We start from the raw sequence: 13,245 nt of genomic DNA on the forward strand, positions 1-13,245 counted from the left end.
TTTCCACAGTGTTAAAGCCCAGGTTCTCTCTGAGGTTCTTTTTTCCCCTTGTGCTAACAGCAACCCCCCACATCTGCTCAGGAACAGCTCTTCTCGGAGCTGGGACCAGTGTATGTCCAGTTGTGGCCACATCTGGCTGCTGTTCTGCTACAACCCAGCTGGTCCTTCATTGCTTTTCCATGTGGGCATTGGCCACGGGAACACAAACAGGAGGGTGAAGTGTTGAGGTACAGGACACTCCTTGGGCAGACGTGATGGATTTCAAGCTGTGCCAGGGTTAGGAGGAGGTTTGAGCTCTCCCTTGTTGAGCTCCATGAGGTTCGCACAGTCCCACCTCTCCAGCCTGTCCAGGTCCCTCTGGATCCCATCCCTTCCCTCCAGCGTGTTGACAGCACCACTCAGCTCAGTGTCACCACACACATGCTGAGGATGCTCGATCCCATGCGCCGACATCCCACATCCCAGCTGCATCCATGCAGTTTGCTGGCTGCTCCTCTCAGCAGGAGCTGCAGCATCGCTTCGGCACAGCCAAGATTTGGGCTTTGTCTGTGCAGGGTCATCTTCTGCTCCACAAGGTCACTGGTCACCCTCCACTTCCACCCATCCCGCCCATGGTCCCGGGATGCTCGGGAGCCCCCGGGAGCCTCCTTGTCCCTGCGCTCGGAGCCGTGCTGGGGTGTGAGTGTCTCCAGCGTGTCTGGGCTCGCTGCCATGGTCAGGATCCAGGGTTGGAGCAAAGCTGCTCCCCCTGCCCAGCCCCGGCCAGCACCGTGTTTGTTTAAACTCGTTTCCATAGGGATTTGTAAGGACCATGGGAACAGATTGGATTTGACCTAAACAATAAAGAATGAAGCCAAGGAGGAGGGGGGAAGGAGCCCGGCATGTCTGCTTTGTGGGCCTGATTGTTCTCTTAGGCTGGGTAACCTCTGCAGCACCAAATGGACCATCTTGGCAAGTCCAGGTGCTTTTCTCTTCTCCTTTTGTTGTTGTCAAACACTTGCAGTTTATTCCTGCCATGATAAACGCATGGGAACGAGTCAGGAATCAACTCTTTTTAAGCACAGAGAGCAGCTCCTGGGTCAGGCTTGAAGCAGTGCAGGAATCCTGAGCTGCAGCTGAAGTGTCCGAGTTCCTCTGATGGTGGTGATGGAGCTGACACTGCAGCAGTGCCCAAGGGTTTGCCTTCTCGCTGCTGTGGGAAGGGCATGGTCAATGTGTGCTTCCATGCTATGGGAAAAGCATCTTTCTTGGGAAAGGATGGTCTCCTGTGCGATAAATCAGGCTGTGCAGAGCGATGAGGGCTCCTGGGTGCTGTCAGTCCTCTGCCAGGAGGGCTCGGGGGCTGACCATGGGCAGTGATCCCACAGGCAGAGGTGGGACGTGAAGCTGAGCTGTTGCTTGTTGGACCTTCCAAGCCATGAAGCTGGAAACATGGAGAGCCACAAATAGGTGTCGTAGATGGAAGAGCAAGAGGAGAAGTAGGTGTTGAATAAACCCCATTCCAGGGTCCTGGCTGTGCCCTGTCCTCCTGCAGGCGAGGGTGGGCCCTTCTTTATGGCAGAAAAGGTGAATATAGGCAAATTAAAGGAATCTCTACCAGTGGGTACCCAAGTGTTTATGCCCTTCTGCAAACCTCACCTTGCTCCTGGAGCTTATGGAGCTGCAGGTGTCATAGTGAGCGAGATAAAGGTTAATGCAGGATTGAGGAGCTCCTGTGCAAAGGGCCTGCGGGTCCTTCACCCCGTGTCTTACTGCTTTTAGCCACATCAGGACTTAAGGAGATGACTTTGGTGCAACCAGAGCTCTGGACCAGCTTGCTCAGGACCCTGCATCTCCCTTTGCATCTGTCTTCTCATTGCCACCTTTATTAGCTTAGATGATTAAACACAATGAGTGTGGGCTCAGGTGGCCCTGACGGGGACATGAGCAAACCAGACCCCAGCAGTGTCTCAGTTACGGTGATGCTCCAGCTCCGTTGTGCTTTGGAGGCTCATACTTGGAATGTATTAAGGGAATGGGGGTCCCCGTCCCCTCCCGGGCAGGACACAGATGGCACGTAGGGAAGGTTCTGCACACAGCAGATCTGTGCTGGTCCATCACAGAATTCCCTGCTCCTTTAGTGTCCTGAGCGGATGGGACCTGTGGCTATGGCAAAGAAAGCCTAAAGCTTTGAGCTGTTTGATGCTCGTGACTCTGGTTTTTGCAGCTCTGAGCAAGCACAAGTGCACAGTTTGCTCCTGACATCCACGTAGGCACCAATTCTGTTGTGGTACTAAAGGTACATGCACTGGTTCAAGGCAATGAGCCTAAAGAGGAGCCTCGTGGCCTTTTAGATGTATAGGAAAGGTGTTGGTGGGAAGAGCGAGTCCCGGCTGCTCACTTCATCTAGGGAAGCAAATGATGGTGTTTGGTATCGTTCCCCCGGAGAGGTGGAAGATCCCTGAGGAATCAATCCCTGAGCAGCTCCGGCTGGAGGGGGATGGAACCTCAGACAGGGTTTTGTCATTGTGGTTATCCAGAGTTATCCAGGGATGGTTTAGACATGAGGCATCCCGGACCCGCAGCTGCTGCCTCACAATGGCCACCATGGGCTACCCATGGCCTCATCCTCCACTGCTGCCTCAGCTGCACCCAAACCCCTTCTCCAAACCCAGACTTCCAGCACTTGTGGAACGTATGGAATATTCTCTTGGCTGTGCTGTTATTTTGTCTTGCCCAGTGTTAGGGAAGTGGGAGTTAAATGAGAGTGAAGGTGCAGAAGGTAACACCGACTGCTCTGCCTCACTATGGGCTACCCATGGCCTCATCCTCCACTGCTGCCTCAGCTGCACCCAAACCCCTTCTCCAAACCCAGACTTCCAGCACTTGTGGAACGTATGGAATATTCTCTTGGCTGTGCTGTTATTTTGTCTTGCCCAGTGTTAGGGAAGTGGGAGTTAAATGAGAGTGAAGGTGCAGAAGGTAACACCGACTGCTCTGCCTTAGGGGCATTTTAGGGGCTTTCTTCTTGGTTAGGGGATAATCATGGTTGGGAAACAGTCTGTATCTCAGGCAGGACAAAGAGCCCAGGCTGGGCAGGAGAGGGGTGAGCCAAGCCCTGGGTTGTTCTGCTTTGTACATGATGCCCTTAACTCTGACGGGGGTTTCCTAGTGTTAAATGGGTTCAACTGAAGACCAGCAGTTCTCTTTTTGTTTCATGTAGGGCACTTGATTTTATTCAAAGGGTGAGATACAAAAAAGTAAGCAAAAAGACAAAACCCAACTTAGAAAACACTACAGACAAAAGAAAAGACATCTTCTGCATACAGCACACAACAGGAAACAAGGTACAGACTGGTCCCCACTAACCAAGCCAGCTGGGTTATGTACAAGCAGAGGCAGAGAGAGCTAGGAGGGAAGAAACGAGGGTATTTGCCACTTCAAATGTCTGTTGACACAAACTGAATGGAAGGCAAAGAGTTTTCTCTCCTTTTATTCAAACCAAACACTTCCTTGTTGCTTCTTCTTCCCGTTCCTGGTGCAGAGGAGGGACTCCACGCTTTGAGGCAAGTTTGGTACATCCAGGTAGGGTCTAAAATTAGCCACAGCTAAACACAGATGTGCTGCTTCAAGAGCTCAATCCACTCCCTCCTTCATCCACACGCTGGGCACCTACTCATGGGGTCAAGGGCTGCCAGTGGCAGCTCCAAAGGGGAAAAGCCCAGCTTCACTCTGACGTGTTGGGCTTCCTTATGCCTTTAGATGCTTCAATCTGCAGCTTAACCAAAGCTGGTGTGTTCAGGCTAGTTTTAAGGCTCCAAAATGAGCACCATTATGTGTTGTGTCCATGAGCTCCCTCCTGCTTGACTGGGAAATGGTCTGTGTGAAGAAGCTCTTTCCTACAGAGGGGTTGAGACTTGCCCATTGGGGGTGTTCAGCTCTAAGGCTGGACAAGGAGCCCCGTGTCAGTGGTACCTAAATCACCTTCAAGTCAGACCCTGCTAAAAGGAGATGGCATTTGCTGTGTCACTGCTGCACCTTACAGGGACACAGCTGCCCAAGGGCTGGTTTAGGCTCTCTGTAGGAACATGCACACAAGCAGTACTTACTCATCCAACAAATTGAGGATAGAACTATCTACGGCCCTTCCTCAGTAGAGCCAGGAGGGAAAAACCTCCCTGACAGAGGCCATTCCATGTACAACTTAATGTTCTATTGGTGTGGAATAGCCTTAGAGCAGGGTGGACTTGGTTTGAGATCTGTTGGGCAGAAACAACACGTGCAGAGCTGAAGGTTCTCTGGTCTTTGGCGATTAAAACCCCTTAAGACCTACAGGCACGGGCTTCTCTTTAAGCTTCTGTAGATGTAGATGAGGAAAACAGCTACTTAAATAGAGAGAAGTTGTCAAAAGTACTCAGTAAGAGGCAGCTGCTGTTCCAAATGCAAAGAAGGCCTTTATCTGTGTTTACCTGTGGCTCAATTTTAGTGACAGGGCTACTGAACTTTTCAACACTTCAGTTAGGAAGGAGGGAGTTTTACTGGCTCAGTAAGCAAAACATTCATTCTGGAGAGCAGAAGACTGCCTAGCTGTTAATAAATACCACGAGACATCCTAAAAGTTGTCTAAGGAAAAGAGAAACATCATCTGTTCATCAAAATGCATCACACCGAGACGAGATGAGGTAAAGGGAAGCCAAAGGGAGTCCTCTGTACACGCGCACCTCACAGCCATGGCAACCACCAGCAGTGAGATGTTGAACCAGGCCCTGCCACGCTCAGCAGAGGAATTCTTCACAGCAAGTGTGCTCTGGGACATTCTTTGCTATTTAACCTTACAACAGCCTTACACCAGTTGCAAGTAGCGAGTAAACCTCTGTCCTGGCAGGCGGGTTTATGCGCTTCAGGCAGTGTGGTGGTGACCTGGAGGATGCAGGGGGGGAACACTACCTTCCTTCTGACAGTGAGGAATCTGTCATGAGTTTAATGCCTTAAATTACAAAGACTAAGGATTTATCTATCCCAGCAGAAAAGCAAAAAGCTCAGCACTATCTGTACAGTTACACCCGACGTGAGGGTCGGGCATGTCTAACTCAGACTCCTGCTCTTTGGTCCTCTTTGTGTACAACTTACTTACTCATAAATATTTAATAGCCTGAATTATCCAACTACTGAACAGCAACTTGTATTGTAACAGGGATATCAACCATCCTGGTTGTGAGGAGACTTGGGAAACCAGTGGACAGTCACCTGTACAAGGCTTGAGAAAAGCAAAGGTGGCTGCTTTTCTTCTGAGTGGAATAGGAGAAAAAGGGCTTAAGTAATTCCTTTGCAGGGTTCTTTCACATGAGACCCTTTCCTAATGAGAACAGAGGATGTGACACTGCAAGTCCTTGTGCTGGGGGGAAACTGCTTGTTCCAGCCCTCTGCTCAACAGGTCTGCACAGTTTCTCTTACACAAGCTGAATGAGAGGAGGAGGAAGAGGAACTGTCTTCACTTTGTTAGCACTGGCCACATGCTGGCTTTTCCTTAAGGACAAACATCATCTCCAGCTGAAGCAGGGAAGTCACTGGTCATGTTTAAGCAGAGGCATGTAACTGGCATAGTCAGTGTACAACTAAAATGCAGTATTTACCACTTTGTTCTTAAACAGACACTGGCAGCACAGTGTTTGTAGATGAACAGACTGAATTTGGTGTATTAATAAACACAGAATGGTTGAGAAGCTGCTCCCAGCATCTCATACTCAGACTAAAACTAAGCCTTGAGCTGACACTGAACTGAAGTTCAATAGCTGCTGTGGTTTCTACATAAACCAGAATTGCTACAAGACACAGTGGTCCCCTGTGCAGGGAGAACCAGCTTTTAAGGGGCAGTGGCAGTGTTAGAGCCATTCCTCAGGGGCAGTGAGTGATGTGGAACGTTCACCAGCACGTGGCAAGTGTTGCTTCACACCTTGTAGGGGGTTTTGCTTTCTCTGGGGTGTGTGTAAAGCCAATTCAGAACCCATCAAGCTGGTGGGAAATTCACCTTTTTGCATGAGGGGAACTACATTGCTAACTGCCCTTTAACGGCTTTGAAAAAGTCTGGATTAAGTCCTGAAGGTGGATTTTGTGTGTCATTGCTGATTCTCTGCAAGCTTGTTATAAAGCTATTACCAAGGTATGTATTTCTGTTGTGTCTGTAGAGCCTTTTCTAGCCATTCCAATTCTAAACCAGCTGAATTTGACACAAGTCACATAAAACCTGCTCCTGATAACCCAGAACCTGTGTTTTCATTACAGGACTGTGGCTAAGGCAGCGAGGCTCAGGAGGGCAACTCTAGTGCCCTCTTTGCTGCAGAGACAAGGCAGAAACTCTCTTCTACACATTCTGACTAGTCAGTGACCTGCAGCAGCACAAGGCTGGGTCCTCAGGACGTGTTATAGTGCCTCAGTGCTCAGTTCAAGGCGGGGAATCCTCAACACAGGCAGACTTGTATTCAAAAAAGCCCAAACCAACAGCACTGAGACACCAGCACAGACTGAGCACTGCTGGTTTTCCTTCTTCTCCCACTTGGAGCCTCCACACCACAGCTTCCATTTATACTCGAAGGCATGAGTTCCACTGTCTTCACGGGCACAACTACAGGTCTACACTGGTGTTACACTGTGTTGTGGCCCACCGAGTCCATGCGATTGTCACTGGTGAAGTATTTGGCACAGGTAAAATCCTGCTGGAGCCACGTTGCTTTCTTAGCACATGAACTTTAGGAGGCTGTGACAGGTCAGTTGAACTCCCTTTTGTACATGAGGCAGAAATTTACCCCCAGTGCTACCTGTTAAACTATCTGCACAAGCATGACCAGTAGCAGCTTTTGTTCCCGTTGGATACTCTGGTATCCTGCTTCACTGCCTGAGAGCACGACAGGTAACACGTTCCATGGTGTCTCATCAACAACTGGAGTGAGCCACAGCGGATAAGAAACAATGACATTGTTGTAAAGTGGAGGCCCCTTCCCTAGAAGACTCAGTCATCTTTCAAGAAAACCACTGAACATCTTTCATGGAAGTCTATTGTTCAAAAAACCCCAAAGCTATTGCCATAGCACGTGGAATCAATCTGACAATCACTAATGTAATGGAATCATGGTGATCTTACACACAAACAATGATTTACCAAAATAAGATTTACCTAGGGGACTTTAAAATCAAGTTATTTTGGTACCAAAAAAAAGTCTTTCATTTAATCCCCCTTTGCCCCTATGATTCAGATGATCTTTCACTCTACAGTTACGGACTTGGCCAGATTTCTTGGAAAATCAACCTGCAGAGAGGGAGGAGAAAGAACACGCTCGTGAGTATTCACACACCTTCTGTTTGGGTATAACTAACCGTAACGTGTGGAACGGTTCTTGTGTGTTTAAATAGAAGATTTGAACATATTTTCATGTTTAGGACAATCTGTGCAGGAAAAAGGTCCATAAACCTCATTGTCACGACTCCTCTGTTGAGAGCTAAGGAGTGAGTCCCTTTACTCGGCGTTGTTACAGTGCTCACGTGAATAAAGGTCACTGTGATAAAAGGTAAAGGCCAGTGCCTGTATTAAGATCAACTCCCTGACACAAGCAGACTCTATCACACATCCTCCTGTGTGCTGTCACCTTCCTTTCAGCTTCCTGCAGCCCTCCAGAAACTGTGTGCTCGCACCAGAGAACAGCCACGGGTCCAAACCCAAAGTGCACAAACTCAGCCCAGGGCACTAGAGAACCTTCCAGGTCTGTCTGTAACACCAGCTCCATGTAACCTGGCCATTCCCACAGCTCAAGCAGTTGTACAGACATCCCCCCCCGGACTTCCAACGTCCCCCAGCACATCTCCTCCAGATCTGCACACCACAAACACGAGCGCAGAAGGGAAGGAATGCTGTACTTACATCATATCCTCTGAGAACTGCAAGGTGGAAAGCCAGGAGCTGAAGGGGGATAACACTCAGGATCCCCTGCAGACAGTCCACTGAATGAGGAACTTTGATTGTTCTTTTATTGTTCTTAATGGTCTCGATGTCTTCCTTATCACAAATCACAACAGGTCGCCCCTGCAACAAAGGGAAACGTTGAGGAAAAACAGGTCTGGAAGGTTCCTACTTCTGTTCAAAGCACCAGTGGCAACAACCCAATTTGGAACAAAACAGCTTAGCATCCCATGGGCAACCCTGTAGCCTGTTTTAAGGGGGAAACAAACTACATGAGGCTTCTGCTGCAAAATCTGCCCTTGAAATGCCCAGAGTACCTACTGAGCTCCCGTTCCAGTTGGTGGTACCAAGGTAAACAGTTTGGGTGCTCTGTAAACTGCTTTTATATCAAAAGCACTGGTTTTGGTGTACTGTGAACTTGTGCAGGTACTCACTTGCCGTGCAATGACCTGCTGCAGAGCATTCTGGCACTTTGCATACGTGTGGTCTCTCATGATGATCATGATAACAGGCATGAGTTTGTCCACCAGCGCGAGAGGGCCGTGCTTCAGCTCACCTGCCAGGATCCCTTCAGAGTGCATGTAGGTGATTTCTTTGATTTTCTAGAGGGGGAAATAAATAATTCATAAACCTTTGGACAAACTTGTGATTTTGTCTTTAACTATCTCTGTGGTTTCTTCCTCTTTCTTTGTATCATGTTCTGGCTCTCCCCAGATCCAGGAGCCTGGAAGCCCACATCACAGCAGTGCATCTGGTGCACCTCAGCTGCTCTCAGGCCACCCACACTTCAGTTCCAGCACCAAACCCACCACGGGCCTTATGATTTTGACAACATACTGATCGTCACAGTCTTGAACTGGGCAGGCAAAACCAAAGAGGACGTGTTTGCATGTCAGTGGGTGACAGCACAACAGCAATCTCCTCCGAAGTCAAACTGCAATAACAATAATTGGGTACAGAAAGTACATGCTCGGTTTTGGATACTGAGCATTGCTGGAAATGCCACCCCAGCAGTTCATAGAGTGGTTTTATCTGGCTGCCCAGTCTGTCCCAGTACAGCATTCCCAGTGTGCATGTGGAAAATGCACCTTTCAACCCAGTGTAGGCTGTGGCTGTTCCCTGACTGGGGTCTCGGCAGCAATACTCTGTGTTCTAGCTGTGGACTCCCTGGGTCAGCCAACATGCTGCAGCTGTTGGCTGCTTTAAAACAACTTGTAGCCACATGTAGTTTCCTGCATGGAAAGCTGAAGTCCATAGCTAAGTGTGTTTGAACCAGCTTGAAAGAAAGAAATCTCTTACCAAAGCTCCCTCAAGACATGTAGCATAATGGTAGCCACGTCCCATGATGAGAACTGACTTCTGATGGTATAGCTCCGTGGCCAGCTTCTGGATCTCATCATCCATGCTCAGCACTTCTTTAATTAAATCTAGAAGGAAAGAGAGGAATTAGTTGTGCATGTTTATGTGCCTGTGCCTCTCATGCTACACATACTCTTTATTCTTCATATACAAAGAGCAGTGGCTTGCATAAAGACTGAACTCAGTGTTTTAACAGTCCAATTCAGTGGTCTGAAGACACCAGAGAGAACACAGGAGCCAAAGTTATTGCTACTGGCCACTTTGCACTCATCTGATCCCCTCAGTCTTTCAAGCAAGGTTCAGGTGTTGCTGAAGTTCATCTGTGCTACTGAGTTTCACTTGGTGACACAGTCAGTGCAGCAGTTTCCTACCTGGCAGTCCTTTTAGCCCACGCATGATTTCCTTGCGCCTCTCCTGCATAGAGATTCTGTCATCACACATCATCAGAGCAAACATCACCAAGGAGACAAACTGGCTGGTGTAGGCCTAGTAAGGGGAGGAGAGAGAGAAAACACATCACTACAACAGTAACCCAATGGTTGTCACCTGCTGTGTGAAATCCTTACATGAGCTGTATGGCTTTATCCTTACCATGGTACCAAAAGGCAGCTTTCAGCCCAATTAAGTAGCCAAGATGAACATGAAATTCACAGGGCACATCTCACTGGAGCAAAAAAACCAGAGGCACCACCTCCTTATGCTCCAAGAGCTAAAGATACAGTGAGCAAAATGGCCTATTTCTAAGATTTCTATCAAATTCTGTTTTTTGACCTGACCTGTGTCCTTCTTTACTGCGAGTAAATGCTGACAGCACTGAAGCTGGGCAGAGCCATGGACTGGAGATGTGCAGTGAAGCCCAACACTAACACCCAGCCAGCACAACAGCACAGCTGGCTGGAAGGTTTTTTGACCCCATCTGAGGAACACAAAGGCAGCTGAAAAGGTCATTTCCCACCCCTCTTCTTTAGTGAGTGGTGCCACTGACTTTGGGGGATAAGCAGCTGCACAGGCAAGTGAAATCAGTGCTCAAGTTGAGGCAATGGTATTCACCAAACCAGAGGCACAGTATCACCCAGCTACTGCAAAGGCTCTGAAGGCCTTACAAGACAAACGTTCTGAAACGGGCTGTGGTGCCAGCCTGGGATTGAAGTTGCTGGGAAATAAGGTTTGTAGTACTTCTGTCCCCTTCTAAACAATGATCAAACCAACTTTCATGTTGCTGTACCAGGGGAGATTTAAATAGCTCTGAAGGAATCTAGAAGAGCTTCAGTTGTGCTGACTGTGTAGCAGAGCCTGACAGGGAACGTGAGCTGCTTTGTTCTGCAGTTGAAGGTTACAGAAGTAAATGGCACCAAATAGTCACTAACGACACTTGGCTTGTTCATAATGTGTTCTCAAAATGAAGTTCTGGAGAACCTCAGGGCAGAATCTGTTCAAGTTCATGTTTCACATATGCACAACGATGGTAACTCCCCACATCACCAGAGAGAAAATGCCATTTCCCCTTATCTCCAAACTGCAATGTTGGCTGCATGAGAGAAGCCAGGGACAAACAACTCGTTCAAGAGTTTCTTGTAAGAAGGAGACTCATGAAGTTTCCATGATCAAATTCCCCAATGAACTATTAAACTCAAATGTGGTTTTTGGCTGCATTTATGTAACAGATTGACATCATCTCGCCTCTAAATATAACTAAATCAAAGCAGATTTCACCATGCAGCAGCACTTCATCAAAATGAAATGCAGCAAAGCAAGTTATTTTATACTGTATCCTGTGTAGCAGATGCATCAACCACATGATAATTCCACTGGGTGGACATACATACTGGTAACACACCATTCCCCCAGCACAGAAAGTACAGTTTTAGTTTCACACTTTCTTTAGCAAGGCAATGCCATTATGGGCACTTACATGAGGTCAGAGTTTCCATAACCTTGTCTTTTAACTTCCTTTTTCATCCTTAGGCTTTAAATTGAGTCTGCATCTTAAGACAAATGATGGCAAAGAGGTGGGAAGTGCTCAAGGCCAGGTTGGACGGGGCTTGGAGCAACCTGCTCTAGTGGAAGGTGTCCCTGCCCGTGGCAGGGGGTTGGAACTGGATCAGCTTTAAGGTCCCTTCAACCCAAACCCATCGATGGTCAACACTCTGGGGAGGAGTTTCATTAATCAGTGAGGTCTGTAAACTTGTGACTTACCTTGGTACTGGCAACTCCAATCTCTGGTCCTGCATTGATGTGGACACCACAGTCTGTCTCCCGTGATATGGAGCTGCCAACTGTGTTGGTTATTCCTACAGTTAAGGCTCCTCTCTCTTTGCAGTACCGAAGACCCATCAGGGTATCTGCTGTCTCACCTGGAAAGACAAGTATTGACAATGCTGTGGTTCAGGACCACTTACTGCTCTCACTGCAGATGTAAATCGCAGTGATTTCCCAGCTTGAATCTCAGAGGTTTGTATTTGCCAGCAAGTCAGAGGAGTCAGTAGTTATTTCAGCCCTCACACATTGTGTTTTAACCCTAAACAGATGACAGTGAAATCTAGAAAACACAAAACCCAACAGTGTTTGGTGTAAGTAAAAGTCAGTATTCTGCTATGATTCAATAACAACAAAAAAAGGCCATCTCCAAGTATTGTTTCTTTAACAAAACCAACCTTCTTCCTTTTCCTGGTTAATAAAGATTCACCTGGGGCAGAGTGGGGTGGAGGGAAACATGTGCTGGGGATACCTGGACATCACCCAGCTGAAGTGGCTGCAGTGGCACTAAGTTACAGCCACCTTCTCATGCTCCCACCACCCTACTGCCACCGGAACTCTTGGAGGTTCGGCTGCCACAGCGTACCAACACCACCTGAGCTTGTGGAGTCTGCTGTCAAAGAGGTTATGTCTAAAACTAATCATCCCTGCTTAAAATTGCACAATGCAAACACACGCTGAGGTTGGACCTCACTTAATGTGTTGATTCAAAAACCGGATATAAAGGCAGCAGAAAAAGTTGATTTAATGAACATGATGTGGAGGCAGGGCAGAAAACCTTGTGCTGAGTATGCAGCAGTGGTGGTTGTGAGCTGAGCTCCAGAGATGGGACTAGAAATAGAAGCCACTGTGAATTCCACCTAGTATTACCAGTTTGCTTTTGTCCTAAAAGGACACAGCTCTTCTGAGTACTCCTGCCTGAGGTGACAACAGAGAACCATGGTTAGCTTGGTACACTTCTCCTTCAGCACACCCCTGCATAAGAACTGCTCAGCGTGCTGCACCACTGAGAGCAAGTCATGCAGGGTGGGAATCTGAGGCAAGAAAAACAGATTTATGGGTGGGGGCAACTGGAGTTATTTGAATCCAGTATTTACTTTGGGTTTGTATTGCATGATGACCAAGCTCAGGTTCCTGGAACATCTTTGTTAGTTTGCCACATCCAGCACCTCGGGGGAAAGCTGCATCCCTGGTGTGTCTGCAGTTGGGACAAGACAGTCTCAAAGGGGAAGCAGAAGCAGCCACATGTGAATTCAGAATCCCCCCACAAAGAAGGGATGTTCTGAATTACTGGATACCAAGAATGAAAAATTGCTACCAAAAGAGTATTTTAACCTATGGGGAATAAGTAAGGACTAATTTTGGTATCAAAGGTGAAGATCAGTTACAAACATCTATAATGGTAAATGCAACTAAGAGGAAAAACAATACTGTAGTTTTGTCTTGCAGTTGTCCTTGAAAATATTCTGAATATGATACACATCACTTTTTAATGCTTAAGTGTGTCTTTATCTCATATTCCACTCCAAGGCTGTATTTTTTGTGGGTATTTCATTTCTTCCATGGATACAATCCACCCCATGGCTCAGGATTTGGAAGCACTTTAACTAGAGAACTATTGAAAAGACACCATCGAGCTGCCTTTACCACAGCTCAGTAGAACTTCTGTAGTCTGGTGATTGATGGAGTATCTCCTCACA

At 47.7% G+C, this 13,245-nt stretch overlaps 1 protein-coding gene across 1 annotated transcript in view; it reads right to left on the bottom strand.

Annotated features, from left to right (window-relative positions):
* Positions 1 to 6,993: 6,993 nt before the first annotated feature.
* GFPT1 (glutamine--fructose-6-phosphate transaminase 1) overlaps positions 6,994 to 13,245 on the bottom strand; it is a 22,203-nt gene continuing 15,951 nt past the window's right edge. The window contains exons 15-20 of the mRNA XM_010019501.1: positions 11,486 to 11,643; positions 9,661 to 9,775; positions 9,230 to 9,357; positions 8,365 to 8,532; positions 7,892 to 8,053; positions 6,994 to 7,282 (exon numbers count right to left, since the gene is read on the bottom strand). Coding sequence (XP_010017803.1) covers positions 7,238 to 7,282; positions 7,892 to 8,053; positions 8,365 to 8,532; positions 9,230 to 9,357; positions 9,661 to 9,775; positions 11,486 to 11,643 — 776 coding nt within the window. The 3' untranslated portion in view covers positions 6,994 to 7,237. The remainder of the gene's footprint in view (positions 7,283 to 7,891; positions 8,054 to 8,364; positions 8,533 to 9,229; positions 9,358 to 9,660; positions 9,776 to 11,485; positions 11,644 to 13,245) is intronic.

The sequence above is a fragment of the Nestor notabilis genome, unplaced genomic scaffold, assembly GCF_000696875.1.
Source record: "Nestor notabilis isolate BGI_N333 unplaced genomic scaffold, ASM69687v1 scaffold10958, whole genome shotgun sequence".
Classification (NCBI taxonomy): domain Eukaryota; kingdom Metazoa; phylum Chordata; class Aves; order Psittaciformes; family Psittacidae; genus Nestor; species Nestor notabilis.